Here is a 15,421-nt window from a genome sequence, read left to right as displayed (position 1 = left end):
AGAGCTTCGAAAGCTTGCATGATGGATCTTGTATGTTGTTGTACATGTTTGCCCCTATAAATGAATTTTGTATGTTATTGTATAAGATGGCCCTATCACTGTTTTTGGATTTAGGATGTTATTATATCAAACCACTTTGGGTTGCCATTACTGTAGTTGGAAACAACTGGGAGTTGTGCAACAATGATGAGAAACCATCAAGGTTAAACCCAGTAAAAAAGAAACTGATCTGAAAAAATGGGTTGGTTTCTGTGCGGCATCTGTAAGGGGTGTTGAATTTGTGCAAATATTGCAAAGAAGTGGCAGCAAGAGACCTGAAGTTGTGTGTCGTCATGCTTGCGTGCACAAAGCTATCAGCCATTTTTGTTTGCCAAAGAGGTGTGTTGTTGTTGCAGGCCCGTCAAACAGACTCCTTTCCCTTAAAGGAAAAGTCAGATTTAGATCTCGCCTCCCCCTTTCCCTTTTTTCCACCTGAAAAACCGATTTTAAAATTTTGGAAACTTTTTTAAAGTGTCCTTATGGAAGCCAATAATTGTTTCACATTTTCACAAGATCAACTTCAGGAAGAAATGTCTCATCATCCACAAGGGTTCAGAAAAAAATCTCCCTGTTGCACAAAATGGTGGATTTGGGCTGTTATGTTGGATGACAGAGAAGCCATAGGTTGCCTATGCGCTGCAGAAATAATGCAGTTTTACTCATTTTTAACTGGAATTGCTCCATGCTATGGCATCTTGGGATTTGTAGTTTGCGGTGACACCAGTGCTCTTTGACAGACACAGGCTGCATGGGCCCAAAGGCCCACAAAATTACAAATCCCAGGATCCTTCAGCACAGACCCATGACAATTAAAGCTGTGTCCAACTGAAGTAGCAGAAAGAATAGACTCACAAAATCTCAAGAGTTGGAACCCAAGGACCACCTAATCCAACCTGCTCCTGCCATGCAGCTATCTACAGTGCACCGCTCTCTATTTTGCTGTTAAGAAGAGAAGGTTAAGAGGTGATATGAGAGCCCTGTTTAAATACTTGAAGGGATGTCATATTGAGGAGGGAGCAAGCTTATTTTCTGCTGATCCAGGGAACAGGACCAGGAACAATGGATGCAAGCTGGAGGAAAAGAGATTCCAGTTCAACATTAGGAGGAACTTCTGACAGTAAGGGTTGTTTGATGGTAGAACACAGTCCTTCCTAGGAGATTATGGTGGAATCTCCTTCTTTTAAACAGAGGCTGGATGGCCATGTGTCGAGGATGCTTTGATGGAGAGTTCCTGCATGACAGAATGGGTTTGGACTAAATGGCCCTTGGGGTCTCTTCCAGCTCTATGATTCTATGATTCTGTGAATATCTCAGAGGTGCAACATCGTCTCTGCCAAACTGGGACAGTTGGAAGGTATGGAACCTGTTTTTCTATTACCGCACTTTTGCACTTGGAACTCCATTAGCAGCAATTGAAGTGAGCAGAGGAGAAAGGAGGAAAGCGGGAGGAGGAGAATGAAACCGGGACATTTTTAAAAGCAGCTGGGAAATGGGATGGCAGGGGATTAATGGACATTTTCCCTGCAAAACCGGGACAGTGGGAGCGTATGTGTCACCAGTAGCCTTACCAGTGACTGTGCTATTGCTAGTGGACTCAGCCTTTTGACTAGTGATAGTGAGTGCCTCTTTGGAGCTTGCAAGGGCTGTCGCCATCGTAGGTCCTGTCGTCCCATTCCTCGTTTCGTTGATGCTCCCTGTGGTTTTCGGAGGCATGGGACTCAATGACGCCTCTGGCTCTGCGGTGCTTGGGTGGGTGGCAGGAATGTCTTTCGTTGCCCCGGGGTTGGGGGCTGATGTCTCAATTGTGGTGTTCAACGAAGACTTAATACGCTGCCTTGTAGGTGCATCTGAAGTTATGTGGTTTTCTGCAGCACTAGGTGTCGTTTGAGCCCTGAGTGTACCTGCCAAAATAAAAAGGGAAAATTGCAGTCAGAATGAACCAAAACCTGGCCGTAGAAGGAACAACTCAATGGAACCTCCAGACATTGAGGCAGTCTACTCCAATTAGAAGGAAAATGCTAGACTTCATGTCCTGGATTCGGCCTTCCTGTATGACTGTTTCGTCCTCACTGATATGAATCTGGTTTCGAAGCCAGATTCCAACCCGTTTCCCTGCCAAGGGACTTGGGAATTATAGTTTGCATGTTCGGACAATTCTATGCTGTCAGTTCTTTGGTTTTGTTGCTTTGGATGTCTTGGTGCCTTTGTGGCTGAACAGGCTATAGAAGTGGTTCACAAACTTTGGTCCTCCAGGTGTTTTGGACTTCAACTCCCAGAAGCCTCAGCCCTCTTAGCTAATGGCCTGGGAGCTGAAGTCCAAAACCCCTAGAAAGCCAGAGTTTGGGAACCGCTGCTGCATAGAAGCTGTTGTTGTGTACCTTCAAATCGTTTCTGACTTATAGCGACCCCCAGGCAAAACTGTCACAGGTTTTTCCTGGCAGGGTTTGTCCTCTGGGGGTTTGTTCCCATTGCCTTCCCATGAGGCTGAGATAGTGTGACTTTCCCAGGGCCACCCAGTGGGTTTACACAGCCGAGCCAAGATTCGGACAACAGAGTTTGGAGGGACAGCAAGGGGTCATTTACATTGCAGGATTAATACATTTAGACACTGCTTTAAGTGCCATGGCTCAATGCTATGGCATTCTGGTAGTTTTGTGGGCTATTTCTCCAAGAGCTTGGGTGCCACCACAAACTACAAATCCCAGGACTCCATAGGATGGAGCCATTGGCAGGTAAAGCGGTGCCAAACTACATTAATTCTGCAGTGCAGATGCACCCACAGAGAAGATCAGAGACATTCAAGAACTGGCATGGGAAGACTAGGAGACCGATGTTGTGGGCATGAATCTCCATCTTTGTGTTCCTGGCTCCACCTCACTCTGCAAACAACACACACAACTGGGAGCAGAGATAGTGGCAACCACACACTCCCTTTTGTTCCAGGCCTCATGCGCTCCCTTTCCCACATCCTGTTTTGCAGCATGATCGACAGAAAAAGGCTTTGCAAAAGGAGACAGGAAGGTGTTGTGTAGGACACACAGCCAGCATGCGCTGTGTGTGAAGTTTTCCCCAAAACACTCTTGGTGGGGTTTGGTTCCAGGATCCCCACGGATCCCAAAATCCATGGATGCTCAGGCCTCATTATATACAACGGGAGTGGGGAGAGTAAAATGGCACCCCTTCTATCAGTACCAAATGGCACAAACATTGCTTCTTGGAATGTATATATTTTAAATCAACCCTCCTTATCCACGGATTTATTATCCATGGATTCAAGCATTCACGGCTTGAAAATATTGCAAATAAAAAGTATGACTCCTGACAGCAAAGCTTGATTTTCCGTTTTATATAAGGGACACAGTTTTGCTCTGCCATTGTGTTTAATGGGACTCGAGCATCCACGGATTTGGTTATCCATGGGGGGGATCCTGGAAGAAAACCTCAGCGGAGAACAAGGTCCCGCTGTATTTCTTTTCTTTCTTTTTAGTGAAATTTTTATTGGGTGTTTACAATAAAACGTAGAGTCTGTACAGCAATAAGAAGAACAACAACAACTCATGACCTGAGCCAAGGGTATGGAAGAGACGTTTTAAAAATATTTTCAAGCTGTGGATGGTTGCATCTGTGGATAAGGAACCCATGGCTACCAAGGGCTGACCATAATAGTAATAATAATAAAATTATTATTATGATTATTATTGTTAGTAGTAGTAATATGAGTATGGCTACGATGACTCTGGAGACCAGGGTTCAATTTCCAGCTCCGCCATGAAACCCATTGGGCAAGTCACACTCTCTCAGCCTCAGGGAAGGCAACAGCAAACCTCCTCTGAACAAACCTTGCCAAGAAAACCCTGTGACGGGTTCATCTTAGAATCATAGAATTGTAGAGTTGGAAGAGACCGCAAGGGCCCTGATCCAGTCCAACCTCTTTATTCTGCCATGCAGGAACTCTCCATCAAAGCATCCCCATTGACAGATGGCCATCCAGCCTCTGCTTAAAGACCTCCAAGGAAGGAGACTCCACCATAATCTCTGAGGTGGAATCTCTTTTCCTATAGCTTTAAAAATCAATTAATCAATCAATGAAAATAAAAAACCATCAAGGAGAGAGAAAAAGGTCCAGCATCAACCGACTAAAAAGCCTAGCATCCATCCAGAGGCCCCAAATCATCCTGAATGAAGAAAGGGAATTACACGCCCCGAAAACAGCCCCCAAAAAGGCCCTGTTGTGTGTCCTTGCGACATAACCCTACAAAAATGGTGGGACTGGGAGGAATCTCAGAAATCCTTAAAACCCAGAAAAGTTCATGTGGATATTTAGGGAACGTATCCAGAGGTAGTTTTGTTGCCCATATAGCAAAGTACAGTAACGCCCCAAATCCTTTGTGATACCTTTATTGAGCCAACCCAAATGCACAAAATACATTGATGCAGGCTTTCAGAGTTCCACTGGATAGCAGAGTATGACAGTCCTTTGTGATACCTTCACTGGACCAACCAAAATACACAAAATGCACTGATGCAAGCTTTCAAAGCTCCACTGTGTAGCAAAGTGCAATAACACCCAACATCCTTTGTGATGCCTTTAACAGACCAGCCAAATGCATTTTTAAAATTGATGCAAGCTTTCGAAGCTCCACCGGGGAGCAAAGTACGGTAACACCCAAAATCCTTTGTGATACCTTTATGAGTGCCAAGCAAAATGCACAACATGCATCGATGCAAGCTTTCGAAGCGCTACTGGCTTCTCCATAAGGAAAAGGAGCAAGAAATGGATAGTTAGTTTTAATTTCTGACCCCAAGAACAGCGCAAAGCTGCAAGTTTCCCCCTCCGTAGCACTATCCTACCTTCATTTTGCACCTGTCTGAATCCACTGTCCCCAGAAACCCACCCTTCTGCCCCTACCAACTTGGCACTTACCTAGGGAAAATGCCACCAGCACCAACAGTGGCCCCCAGGCCATGCTGGCAACCTCCAGTTTCTCTTTCTTTGGGAGCAGAGGAGCTCCTGTGCCAGCTGCAAACAGGATCCAGTGCCAGCTGTGCCAACTGCTCCCAGGGAAGGCGGGCACCTGGGCACGGGCCAGAGGAGGCTTGGTGGAGGCTTGGCATCACCTGGGCTGGAGGAAGCGCTGCACAGGAGCCCCCTCTGTTGGACAGGTGAGGGATGGCAAGCAGAGGCATGTTTTCTCATAAAGCCAGGACCAGAGTGGCTTTGGGGATGATGCATCACAAATAATGCCATTCTGCTGATCCCTAATGTCCCAAAGAGTTTCAGATTTTTGGGTAAATTCCTTCAAGCTAAAACCGGAAGTGGATTCTGGAGTCCCAGCTGCCTTGGCCTGTCACAAGTTACTTTTCTTTTGAGAGGGTGAACAAGGAACACGTACAACTTAACAAGTTACGGAGTAGAAAATGTTTGGCATGGAGAATAATTGGCATGAGGAAGAAACGCTAGAGAGTTGGTGTAATAAAACTACCCTTAAGTATAATAATAATAATAATAATAATAATAATAATAATAATAATAGGATGCCTTGTAGAACTCAATGTAGAAATGTAAAGTGCTATCGCCTGCTATTGCCATGTAGAACAGGGAGGGGATTTGTTTTCTGCTGCTCCAGAGACTAGAATACAAAACAATGGATTGCAAGGAAAGTGATTCCAAGCCTGATTCCCACTACCTTTTAAACCAGATTGCAAATCAGTTTGAACGGCTTCAAATGACTCTGGTTCCCACTGGAATTGATTCACTGAAATGATTCGGAGAGGGGGGCTATGTGCCAGACCCATTTAACTTGCATCATTTTCATGCTGATGTTTTCCTGTCTTTTTGAATAAATCGAATCTGCGGAAGTGTGAACCAGATGTGGATCAGAAATTTGCCCTTCGGCCGGCCAGAGCAGGTCCATTTTGAACCAGCTCATTCATGAATGTGAGCCACAAGTGGGTTCTTTTACAGGGAAAAATGCAGTCGGGGCAAATGTAGTGGGAAACATGCTCCGCTGTCGAATCGATCCATCGATTCGTATCGCAAACCAATTTTTTTGTAAGTGGGAATGAGACCCCACTTAAATATTAGGAAGATATAAGAGCTGTTCAAGAGGGGAATGGACTGCATCGGAAGGTGATGGACTTTTCTTTGGAGGCCCCTAAACAGAGGTTTGATGGGTATCTTTCCAGGTTGCTCCAGTTGCATATTCCTGTATGGCTGAAGGCAGTTGGACTAATTGACCCTTGAGGGTCCCTTCCAACTCTGAAATTCTATGTAAGAGCCATTTAATAGTAGAAAAGATTGCTTTGAGTGGGATGGATTCCCTCCTTCTTTGGAGGTCTATATACAAGTACAGAGGCTGGATGGTCATCTTTCAGGAGTGCTTGCATTGTGTCTTCCTGCATGGCAGAAGTGCCTTGGATTAGATGGCCTTTGAGGTCTGTTCCAAATTCTTAAGATTATCTATGCTCAATTGCTTGGCTGAACATTTAAAATATGCCAAATAACAGGAACAAAATCACTTAAATATGAACTAGGTTTCTAGCTATTGCAGGTTTTTTCCTGACAAGATTTGTTCAGAAGGGGGTTTGCCACCATGGCCTGAGGCTGAGACAGTCTGACTTGCCTTAGTGGCCGAGCAGGGATTTGAACCCGGGTCTCCCGGTATCTTAATCCAACCTTTGAAGCACGACAGCCTCTCCCTCTCTTTACTAATGCAAAAAGCAGAATTATTTAAAATTAATGGGTCTGAACGCGGATGATTTCACTTTGTGTATTATTATTATATATATATAGAATTATTATTATCATTGTTATTATATGGATTATAATTACATATTATATTGTATTATTAATATATGGATTATTATTCTTATTATGACACCACTTCAACTGCTAGCTAAGACTTAATGCTATGGAATTTGGGGATTTGCAGTTTGTTGGGGCACCAGAGCTCTGAGGTAGAGAAGCCAAAATGTACCCCTAAACTACAAGTCCCAGGATCCCAACGCATGCAGCCATGGCAGTTAAAGTGGTACCAAACTGCCTTATTTCTGCAGTGTAGAGTGTGCATTTTGCAATGACTCTTTTTGGGGGGCAGATGTTTTGCAAACTTTGCATTCAATAAACCTTTAGCCTTTCTTGAGATGCTTGTGTCCTTTGGCGATGCGGAGGGTGAATGGGGTTGCAAAACCCATCATCCTTTCAATGGTTGCAAAAAAAGACTGAAATCCCACGGTCGGAAAGGTAAACCATTCCACGGTTGGAAGCATCATCTGTTCTCAGCTATGCCTGGACATGCATTTGATAAACATCCAAGTAAACTGTCCCACGTTGGCCATATAGCAAAGCACAAGAACACCCCAGATCCACAGCAAAGTGATACCTTTATGGGTCCAACCAAAATGCACAAAATGTAGGTTGCAAGAGCAAAGCTGGCTTTTTTTAACCCTCCTCTTCACCATCACAAAACTGGAGACTCTCCACCCCATTTGGGGCCCAGATTTGGCCTCTTTGCTGCCCCTGGCCATCCACACCCCCTTCCCCCCAAATGACTTCAGCACTGGACATTTTCCCAGTTTTTGTGCAAGTCTCCCATCCGCCCGTCTTGCTTTCCAAAAGCTTGCAAGGCCCCTCCTGAGGCTTGGCTACTGACAGGATTGGGCCTGGAGCCAACATCTGCTTTGAAGTGGGGGGAGAGGTTCGGTCCCATCCTTTCGATCCTCCAGAATCTGCCCCCCCCCCTTAAAAACCTCCCTGGAACCCAATCTGGATTGCAAGGGGGAAAAAGAGGGCTGGAAGAAAGCTCTCCTCCTTTTGCTCTTCACCTAAAAGGGGAGAACTAGAACTCTCTGTCATGGGAGGCCTTTCAAATGAGGCTGGATGGACATCTCTTAGGAGCACTGTGCTTGTGGATTCCTGCATGGCCAAAGTGGGTTGGATTAGATGACCCCTGGGGGTCCCTCTGATGATGAAATTCCCAGTAAGAGCTGTTTAAGATTGCCTTGACCATGGTGGATCCCCTCCCCTTCTTTGGGGGTCTTGATACCAAGGTTGGATGGTCTCTTTCAGGAGTGCGTTCACTGCATCTTCCTGCGATAAGATCCTGTTATTTGACAGTGGAATGTGGACTTCCTCGGAGGATGGAGGACTCTTCTTTAATGGAGGCCTTTATAGATAGGTTGGATGGGTCTCTTCCGGGAGTGCTTTTGTTGTGTCTTCCTGCATGCTAGAAAGGGGTTGGGATCTTTCCAACTCTAGGATCCTATGCATTCCTGCATGGTGGAAGAGTTGGACTGGGTGGCTGGTTTTTGGGGGTCCCTTCTAACTCTACCTTTCTATGTATTCCTGCATGGCAGAAGGGGATGGACTGGATGATCCTTGAGGGTCCCTTCCAACTCTAAGATTCTGTTTGTTGACAGTGGAACATGGACTTCCTTGGAGGATGGTGGACTCTCCTTCTTTGGGGCCTTTATAGAGGTCAGTTGGGTCTTTTGCACGAGTGCTATTGCTGTGTCTTCCTCCATGGCAGGAGGGGGTGGACTGGATGGCTTTTGGGGACCCTTCCAACTCAGGGATTCTATGTATTCCTGCATGGCAGAAGGCAGTTGGACTTGATGTACTTGAGGGTTCCCTTCCAACACTATGATCTGTGTCGTCTGCCTTCAGGTAAGTTCTGGCCATAAAGGAGACCTATATGTGCCTCCTTTTTGTGCGCAGGGGGCCTGCCCCATGGCCAGCCCTCTGAGGCTGAGAGAGTGTGACTCACCCAAGGGTTCCCACGGCCAACCAAGGGTTCGAATACTGGGGAGGGGGGTTCCTCATTTTCCCTTTACGTTTTGTTTCCAGTGGAAGCTGGGAGGACTCAGCCATGGCAGGCGCACCATCTGGCCTTTTGCAAGTGAGACGCCGCACACACCCAGGGCGGTTCCTTCGGCCCAATCCGTTTCCCATTAAACCGGCCCTGGTTGTGTTTGGGGGGAAAAACAGTGCCCCAGCCCCTTAGCACGTGCTCCATCTCTCCCTCCCCTTCAACAAAACCCAAGAAAACCCCTGGAAATGGGCAGAGGTTCCCCATCTGGTTTGGGTTTAAGTCAGGCAGGGCAGGAACACAACAAGGGGAAGCAGGGGCCTCTCCCGCGCCACAACACACACATGCACAAATGCACATCTTGGGGCTCAGCTTGCCCCAGGGCTGTCAGGAAAACCCATGGCAGCTCATGATCGCAAGACAGATGTGGCTCAGGGGTGCCACTTCCCTACTCTCATGGTTGAAAAGGGCACCCCTTCGGCCATTCCACCTTGAAGAATGAATACCCAACTCTCTTCCATGCCAGCATTCTCTGAAGATGCCAGCCACAGATGTGGCAAAATGTCAGGAAGAAACTCTTCTAGAACATGGCCACAGAACCCCAAACCCCACAAAAACGATGGATGCCGGCCATGAAGCCTTTGACTTCACAGACTTGAAGAAACACAACCACCACAGTACAAGCACTCCCGACAAAAGGCCATCCATCAGAGAGTTTCTCTCAAGATCTTCCTAACGTTGGCTGGAATCTCTTTTTCTGTGGTTTTAACTCATTGCTCTGGGTTCAAGTCCCCAGAACAGCAGAAAAACAAGCTGCTCCATCCTCAATAGACCTTGCTTCAAATATTTAAAGAGGGCTATCATTTCACCTCTCACCCGTCTCTTCTCTCCCTAAGCCCCTCTGAGCGCTTTTTAGTTCCAGACCCTTCACCCTTGGTAGTGTGTACTTTTTGCACCACACTTTAAAAGGCTTTGTGTGGGTGGAGGGGGAGGCGAGCAGTTTAAAATACCACCAATAATCAATCAATCAAAACTGCTGGATAAAAAGGCCAAAGCTGTGGCTATGAGCCTTACAACCAAACAGCTGCCTCTTTTGCAGCCAAGCCATACAAAAAAGAAGAAGTCAGGATGCTCTACTGAAAACTAGAAACTCCAGTCAAACCGGAAAAGTGCCCAATTAGATAGAAAGCCGACACTCTTTAAAAATTAACTTTTTAAAAAAAAAAGCAACACCCAATTGCTGGGGAAAATTTGGTTGAGAAGAAGGAAGAAATGAATTTGGCAGAATCAAGACCAGAAAAGCCATCCAGAGGAAGGCGATACCAAAGGTGGTTTTCGGCTGCTCCAGAGACACAGAACACAACCCAATGCATTCAAAATGCCAAGGAGAGTTCACCTAATATTGGAAGAGTATCTTGGCCTTAAGTCAGGGCTCGACTCTCCTTCTTTGGAGATCTTTAAACAGAGGCTGGACAGCCATTTTCTACGAGGGTTTAGATGTGTATTCTGCATGTCAATGGGTTGGATTGCATGGCATTTAGGATGGATACCTTTTCCCTAAGGATCTAGCCAGCAAGCTGAGCTGGCTTTTAATGTTAAGCAGAGAGTGTTTTCATTTACTTGTGTGTTTTATTTGTTTTTAACTTTGTACGATTTTTAAGTGCTTTTTAGAGAGTATTTCATGTGGAGATTTTTTAAACCTTCCGTGGGTCCCCACTTTGGGAGAAAGGCAGCATATAAATGCAGTAGATAGGTAAATAAAATGAATACTGTGGGCCCTTGGTATCCTCCGGCTTTTACTTCCAGGACCTTCAGTGTCTATCAAAATCCGTGGATGTTCAAGTCCCATTAAATGCAATGGCGTGTTGTTGTTATTATTATTACTACAGTGGGCTCTTGGTAAGCACTGGGGTTTGGTTCCAGGATCCCTATGGATCCCAAAATCAGTGAATGCTCAAATCCCATTGGCCCAATAAAATAGTGTCCCTACTCTAAAATCAAGGTTTGCTTTTTGGAATTTATATATACAGTATATATATTAATATTTGCAAACCATGAATGCTGGATGCTGGAATCCATGAAAAAGGAAACTGTGGGTCGAGCAAACAACTTCCAGGGCTCAAGACGACAACAGAAAAGACCTTTGCAAGGGCTCTAAAACAACCAGACATGGAACAGCCCAAACAACTCCCTTCCAACTTGGGATGCAAAGCTATTTCTTTTTAAGTATGTAGGGATGCCCATTTCTCAAAGTTTGTTCCCCACGGGTAAGATTACAAGTCTTCCCTTGTTCACAGAATGACAGAAATGGACAGACCCAGCGAGGCTGGCTATCTCCAAGTTCAAATCCTGCAGGGAAGTCCAGACAGGACTAGGAAAGAATCAGAAAGTCACAGCAGACAGTCAATGGCTGCCCTGACTTTGCAAGACCTGAGCAGAGCTGCTGCTGAGTGACTTGGAGGTCTCTCATTCATAAGGGCAGTTCCCATCCTGGGGCTTTCTTGGCAAGGTTTGTTCGGATCAAGTTTGCCATTGCCTTCCCCTGGAGCTGAGAGAGTGTGACCTGGCCAAGGTTGCCCAGTGGGTTTCATGGCCAAGCATGGATTCGAACCCTAGTCTCCAGTCGTAGTCCAACATTCAAACCACTACACCACACTTTCTCTCACCATCTACTAGGACCTTGCAGTTTCCCCCAGGGATGGCTGCCTGCAACAAGTAAAACATTCCCAGTCCAGGACCGGAACTGAACAATGCACATACTTTTGTGTGTATTTTTTTCTACACACCAACAACCACATCTACGTTATTTACTTCTGAAGCAGGATCAATTCGACTCTTGCCAGTTTAATGCCACCCACCCAAACTCCACATCGACTCTGATCTCCACACTTGCCAATGGCACAGAGGGTAAAAACAAGCTATGTATAATATAATAAATGTAATATAATATAACATAATATGTAATATGATAACCAGAGTAGCATAGTGGTATGAGAGTTCAATTAGGACTCTGGCGTCCAGGGTTCGAATCCTGGCTCAGCCATGAAACCAACTGTATAACCATGGGCCGGTCACACCCTCTCAGCCTCAGAGGATGACAGTGGCAAACCCCCTCAGAAGAATCTTGCCAAGAAAGCCCTGTGATAGGTTTTAAGTGACTTGAAGGCAGGCAACAACAAATAACAAATATGGATTTACAGCCACCCTTCCCTCAAAAACATCACACACAAAAAATCCCCCAATGCAAATTTTGCTAATTTTTATAAGGGATGCCGTTCTACTTGGCCATTGTTTATGCAACTTCATCATCCATGAATTTTGGGTTCGAAAATACCAAACCCCAGTGGATACCAACAGCCCAATGTGTGTGTGTGTGTGTGTGTGTGTGTGTGTATTCTCGCTGCACTTGAGCAAAGTTCTTTGTGCCAGTGGCTAGCGGCATACTCTGTGAAGAAGCCCCTTTCCTCCAACCCTAGAGAAACACAGAAGCAGGGACTTGGATGGGTCCCACTGAGGCCACCTAGTCCACCCCGATGGCAAACTATGAGCCGGAAAAGTGATCTTTCAAGGCAACACTGGGCCTTCCCCCCCTTATTTGGAACTATGTCTTCCAAAGTCAAAACAAGAGAACGCAAGAGTTCCCATGCATAGCTTTGGCAGCTCTGACCCACAAGGAGCATTATTACCATTCCTCTCCCTTCTCCAGAAGCAGACAGGGACGCCAATGGGAGAAAAAAGTGGATTAACATCCCCCCCTTAAAATGCACTGTGTCCCTTTTGGGGGGCTTTTCTTAGGCCAGAGGGCAGGGGGGCTCCCCAATTCCTATCCTCCCCTGAGAAGAAGACTGGGGGGAAGAAGGGAGCAAAGTTTTCTCTCCAAAGCACCGCACCCCTGGCAAGAAAGACACAACTAACGCTTTTGCCAACTCCTGGAGGGGTTTTCTTTTTTCTTTTTACTGCACCTTGGAATGTGATCAGAGAAAGAAGGACAGGATCCAAACCAAAGGGAGAAAGAAAAACACAAACAACACCCCCCCCCGCAAAAAAAAGGAAGGAGAGAGAAAAGCAAAATCTGATAGAACATAAATAGGGGGGGGGCAGGAAAAGGAAGTGTCTCCTGGGGAGGAGGAAGAGGAAGGCAAAAGGGAACCAAGTCCAGGCAGCAGAAGTCTCATAAAGCAGTTTCCAAAGCATTGGGGGGGGGGAATTGGGGCCACTCACAGAGGGCCCCCCCAGTCTCCCCAAAATATGACCCCAAAAGGGCTCCTTCCAGTCCAAAGGCTCCATGGTTTGGGTTGCAGGGGAGAGTTCCTTTCCATTCCTTCCAAAAGAGGCCCCATGGAGGGAGGTTTCTGAGTCCTGGAAGACCCCCAACTCTGGGGAAAGGCCTTTGTTGCCCCATGGCTGCGGTGGGGGCTGGCCGTTGCCCCTTCCCTTTCCTCTTGTGCAGTCCCTGATGTGGAGACTCCCACCTGGATTTCTAAGGGGGGCAGATTGTGCTTTCTTTGGCCTCCCTTCTTCCTCTTGCTCTGTCCCTGGGGAACAGGGTCCCCTTAGCAGTCTAAGGGGGGCACAGCAGTGGTCTCCAGCTTCCCCTTCCTCTGTCTTTGTGGGGCAGGGATCCCCTGGCAGTCTAAGGGGGACAGGGGCAGTCCCTTTCCCCCTCCTCTTGCTCTGTCCCTGGGGTGAAGGACCCCCTTAACAGTCTAAGGGGAACACAGCATGGTCTCCACCTGCCCCCTTCCTTTTCCCCGGGGATCAGAGTGCCCCTTGCAGTCTCAAGGGGGAGGGGCAGATTGTGTCTTCCTTGACCACCACCCCTCTTGCTATCCCAGGGAGTCAGGGGGGGGCAGAACGTGTCCTCATGGGTCTCCCCTTCCCTGGGGCTCAAGGTCCCTCATGCAGTCTAAAGGGGGGGCAGAGGGTGTCTTCTTTGGCTGCCCTTTTCCCTTGAGGCCAAGGCCCCCTTGCCAGTCTAAGGAGGGCTCCAGCTTCCCTTCTTGCTCTGGCCCTGGGGAGCAGGCTCCCTCCCACAGGACTCTAAAGAGCGTTTCAGAGCATGTCCTCTTGGGCCACCCCCTTCCCCTCCCAGCCAAGGTGCCCCTGGCAGTCTAAAGGGGGCAGAGCATGTCCTCCTTGGCCACCCCCTTGCTCTCCCCTTTGGGGGGGGTCTGCAGTCCAAGGGGCAGATCACATCCTCCGGGGCCACCCCTTCCTCTGTCCCTTGGGGTCAGGGTCCCCTTGGCAGTCTAAGGGGGGGCATCCTCCCGGGCCACCCCCTTTGTTCTCTTTTGGGAGATCACGTGGCCACCCCTTCTTCTTCCCTATGGGGGGGGTGTGTGTGTCTGAGTCCCCTGGCAGTCCGAGGAGGGGGCAGGCAGGTCCTCCTCAGCCTCTTCCTCCCCCATCCCTGGGGGCCCGTCCTCCTCGTCCAGTCCCCCTTCCTTCCCGGCAGTCCAAAGGGGGCTCAGTAGGCCGGGACCTGGTGGGGCTGGCTCGGGGGCTGCGGCTGGCCCTGGCTGTGGGGCAGGAGCTGGCAGCCGCTGTTGACGTGGCTGAGCACCTTCTGCTTGAGCTGGGCCACCTGTTCGCGGAGGAGGTTGGCGGTGGAGGCCAGCTCCGTGTTCTGGCTCTTGAGGCTCTTCACCTTCTCCTCCAGCCGAGAGATCCGCTCCAGCTTCCGACGGCGGCACTTGGAGGCCGCGATCCGGTTCCGCAGCCGCTTCCGCTCCGCCTTGATCCGCTCCTGGGTGTCCATGTCGATGGGGGACAGCGGGGGGCTCTCCGCGGCGACGACGCCCGCTCCACCTCCGACGGCGCCGACCCCGAAGCTGGCCACTTCGGGGACGATCTGGGGCTCGTCCTTCAAAGGGGGCTGCTGCTGCTGGAGCCTCGACGGGAAGGGGCCCCCGGCGACTCCTGCCCCCGCTGCGGCTCCGTAGGTGCTCAGGTTGGCGTACACCGGGGGCGGCTCCGTCGAGGAAGGCGCCGGGGGACCCCCGACTGGGCCCAGCTGGTGCTGGAGGTGCTCCAAGGCCTTGACGAAGCCGGCCGCGAACTCCTGCTCGTCGGGGCCGTTTTTGGGGAAGGGGAAGGCGCTCCCTCCGTTGCTGTTCCCCGTCGAAGGGATCAAGCCATTGGAGTGGACGATGAGGCGCTCCAAGTCCGGGGAGGACAACTTCAAGAGGGCCAAATCCGGACCCTCGACGGCCTCCGACGACTCCGAATCCCCCGACCCCGAGGCAGCAGACACCGGGGCCGTCGGGGGGAGAGGGTCCGGGGTCGTCGCCACCCCAGCCTCCGCTCCGGGGCCGTCCTTTTTGGCCCTGCCGTCGGGGAAAGGCCTTGCGACGAGGCTGTTGCCGGTGTTGCTGCTCCCTCCCGGGGTCGGGGATGCCCCGGCCGTGGCCGCCAAAGCGCTCAGGACGTCGTCGTGGTAGAACGGGATCTCCATTTTCTTCTTCCCCCGCCTCGACGGGGCGGCGCTACGGACGGAGCCACAAAATGGCGGCCCCGCTCCTTCCTCCCTCGCGCGTCGAGTGAGCCCCGGCCGGCCCTAGCTCCCCCTTTTATCA

General features: G+C 49.0%; 2 protein-coding genes across 2 annotated transcripts in view; both read right to left on the bottom strand.

The window, feature by feature from the left end:
* Positions 1-8,366, bottom strand: part of LOC121916754 (mucin-5AC-like) — a 13,208-nt gene extending 4,842 nt beyond the window's left edge. The window contains exons 1-2 of the mRNA XM_042442188.1: positions 4,964-8,366; positions 1,608-1,940 (exon numbers count right to left, since the gene is read on the bottom strand). Of these exons, the coding sequence (XP_042298122.1) occupies positions 1,608-1,940; positions 4,964-5,006 (376 nt within the window). The 5' untranslated portion in view covers positions 5,007-8,366. The remainder of the gene's footprint in view (positions 1-1,607; positions 1,941-4,963) is intronic.
* Positions 8,367-12,763: 4,397 nt separating this feature from the next.
* Positions 12,764-15,400, bottom strand: LOC121916667 (transcription factor jun-D-like). Its single transcript, XM_042441996.1, has one exon. It carries the CDS (start codon positions 15,298-15,300, stop codon positions 14,314-14,316), a length of 987 nt encoding a protein of 328 aa, XP_042297930.1. The 5' UTR covers positions 15,301-15,400; the 3' UTR covers positions 12,764-14,313.
* Between the last annotated feature and the right edge of the window lie 21 nt (positions 15,401-15,421).

Source organism: Sceloporus undulatus, chromosome 10, assembly GCF_019175285.1.
Source record: "Sceloporus undulatus isolate JIND9_A2432 ecotype Alabama chromosome 10, SceUnd_v1.1, whole genome shotgun sequence".
Taxonomy (NCBI): Eukaryota; Metazoa; Chordata; class Lepidosauria; order Squamata; family Phrynosomatidae; genus Sceloporus; species Sceloporus undulatus.
This window is presented reverse-complemented; position numbering and strand designations above follow the sequence as displayed.

Coding starts and splice junctions, on each gene's coding strand:
- LOC121916667 (XM_042441996.1), bottom strand. CDS start 15,300: ATGGAGATCCCGTTCTACCACGACGACGTCCTGAGCGCTTTGGCGGCC.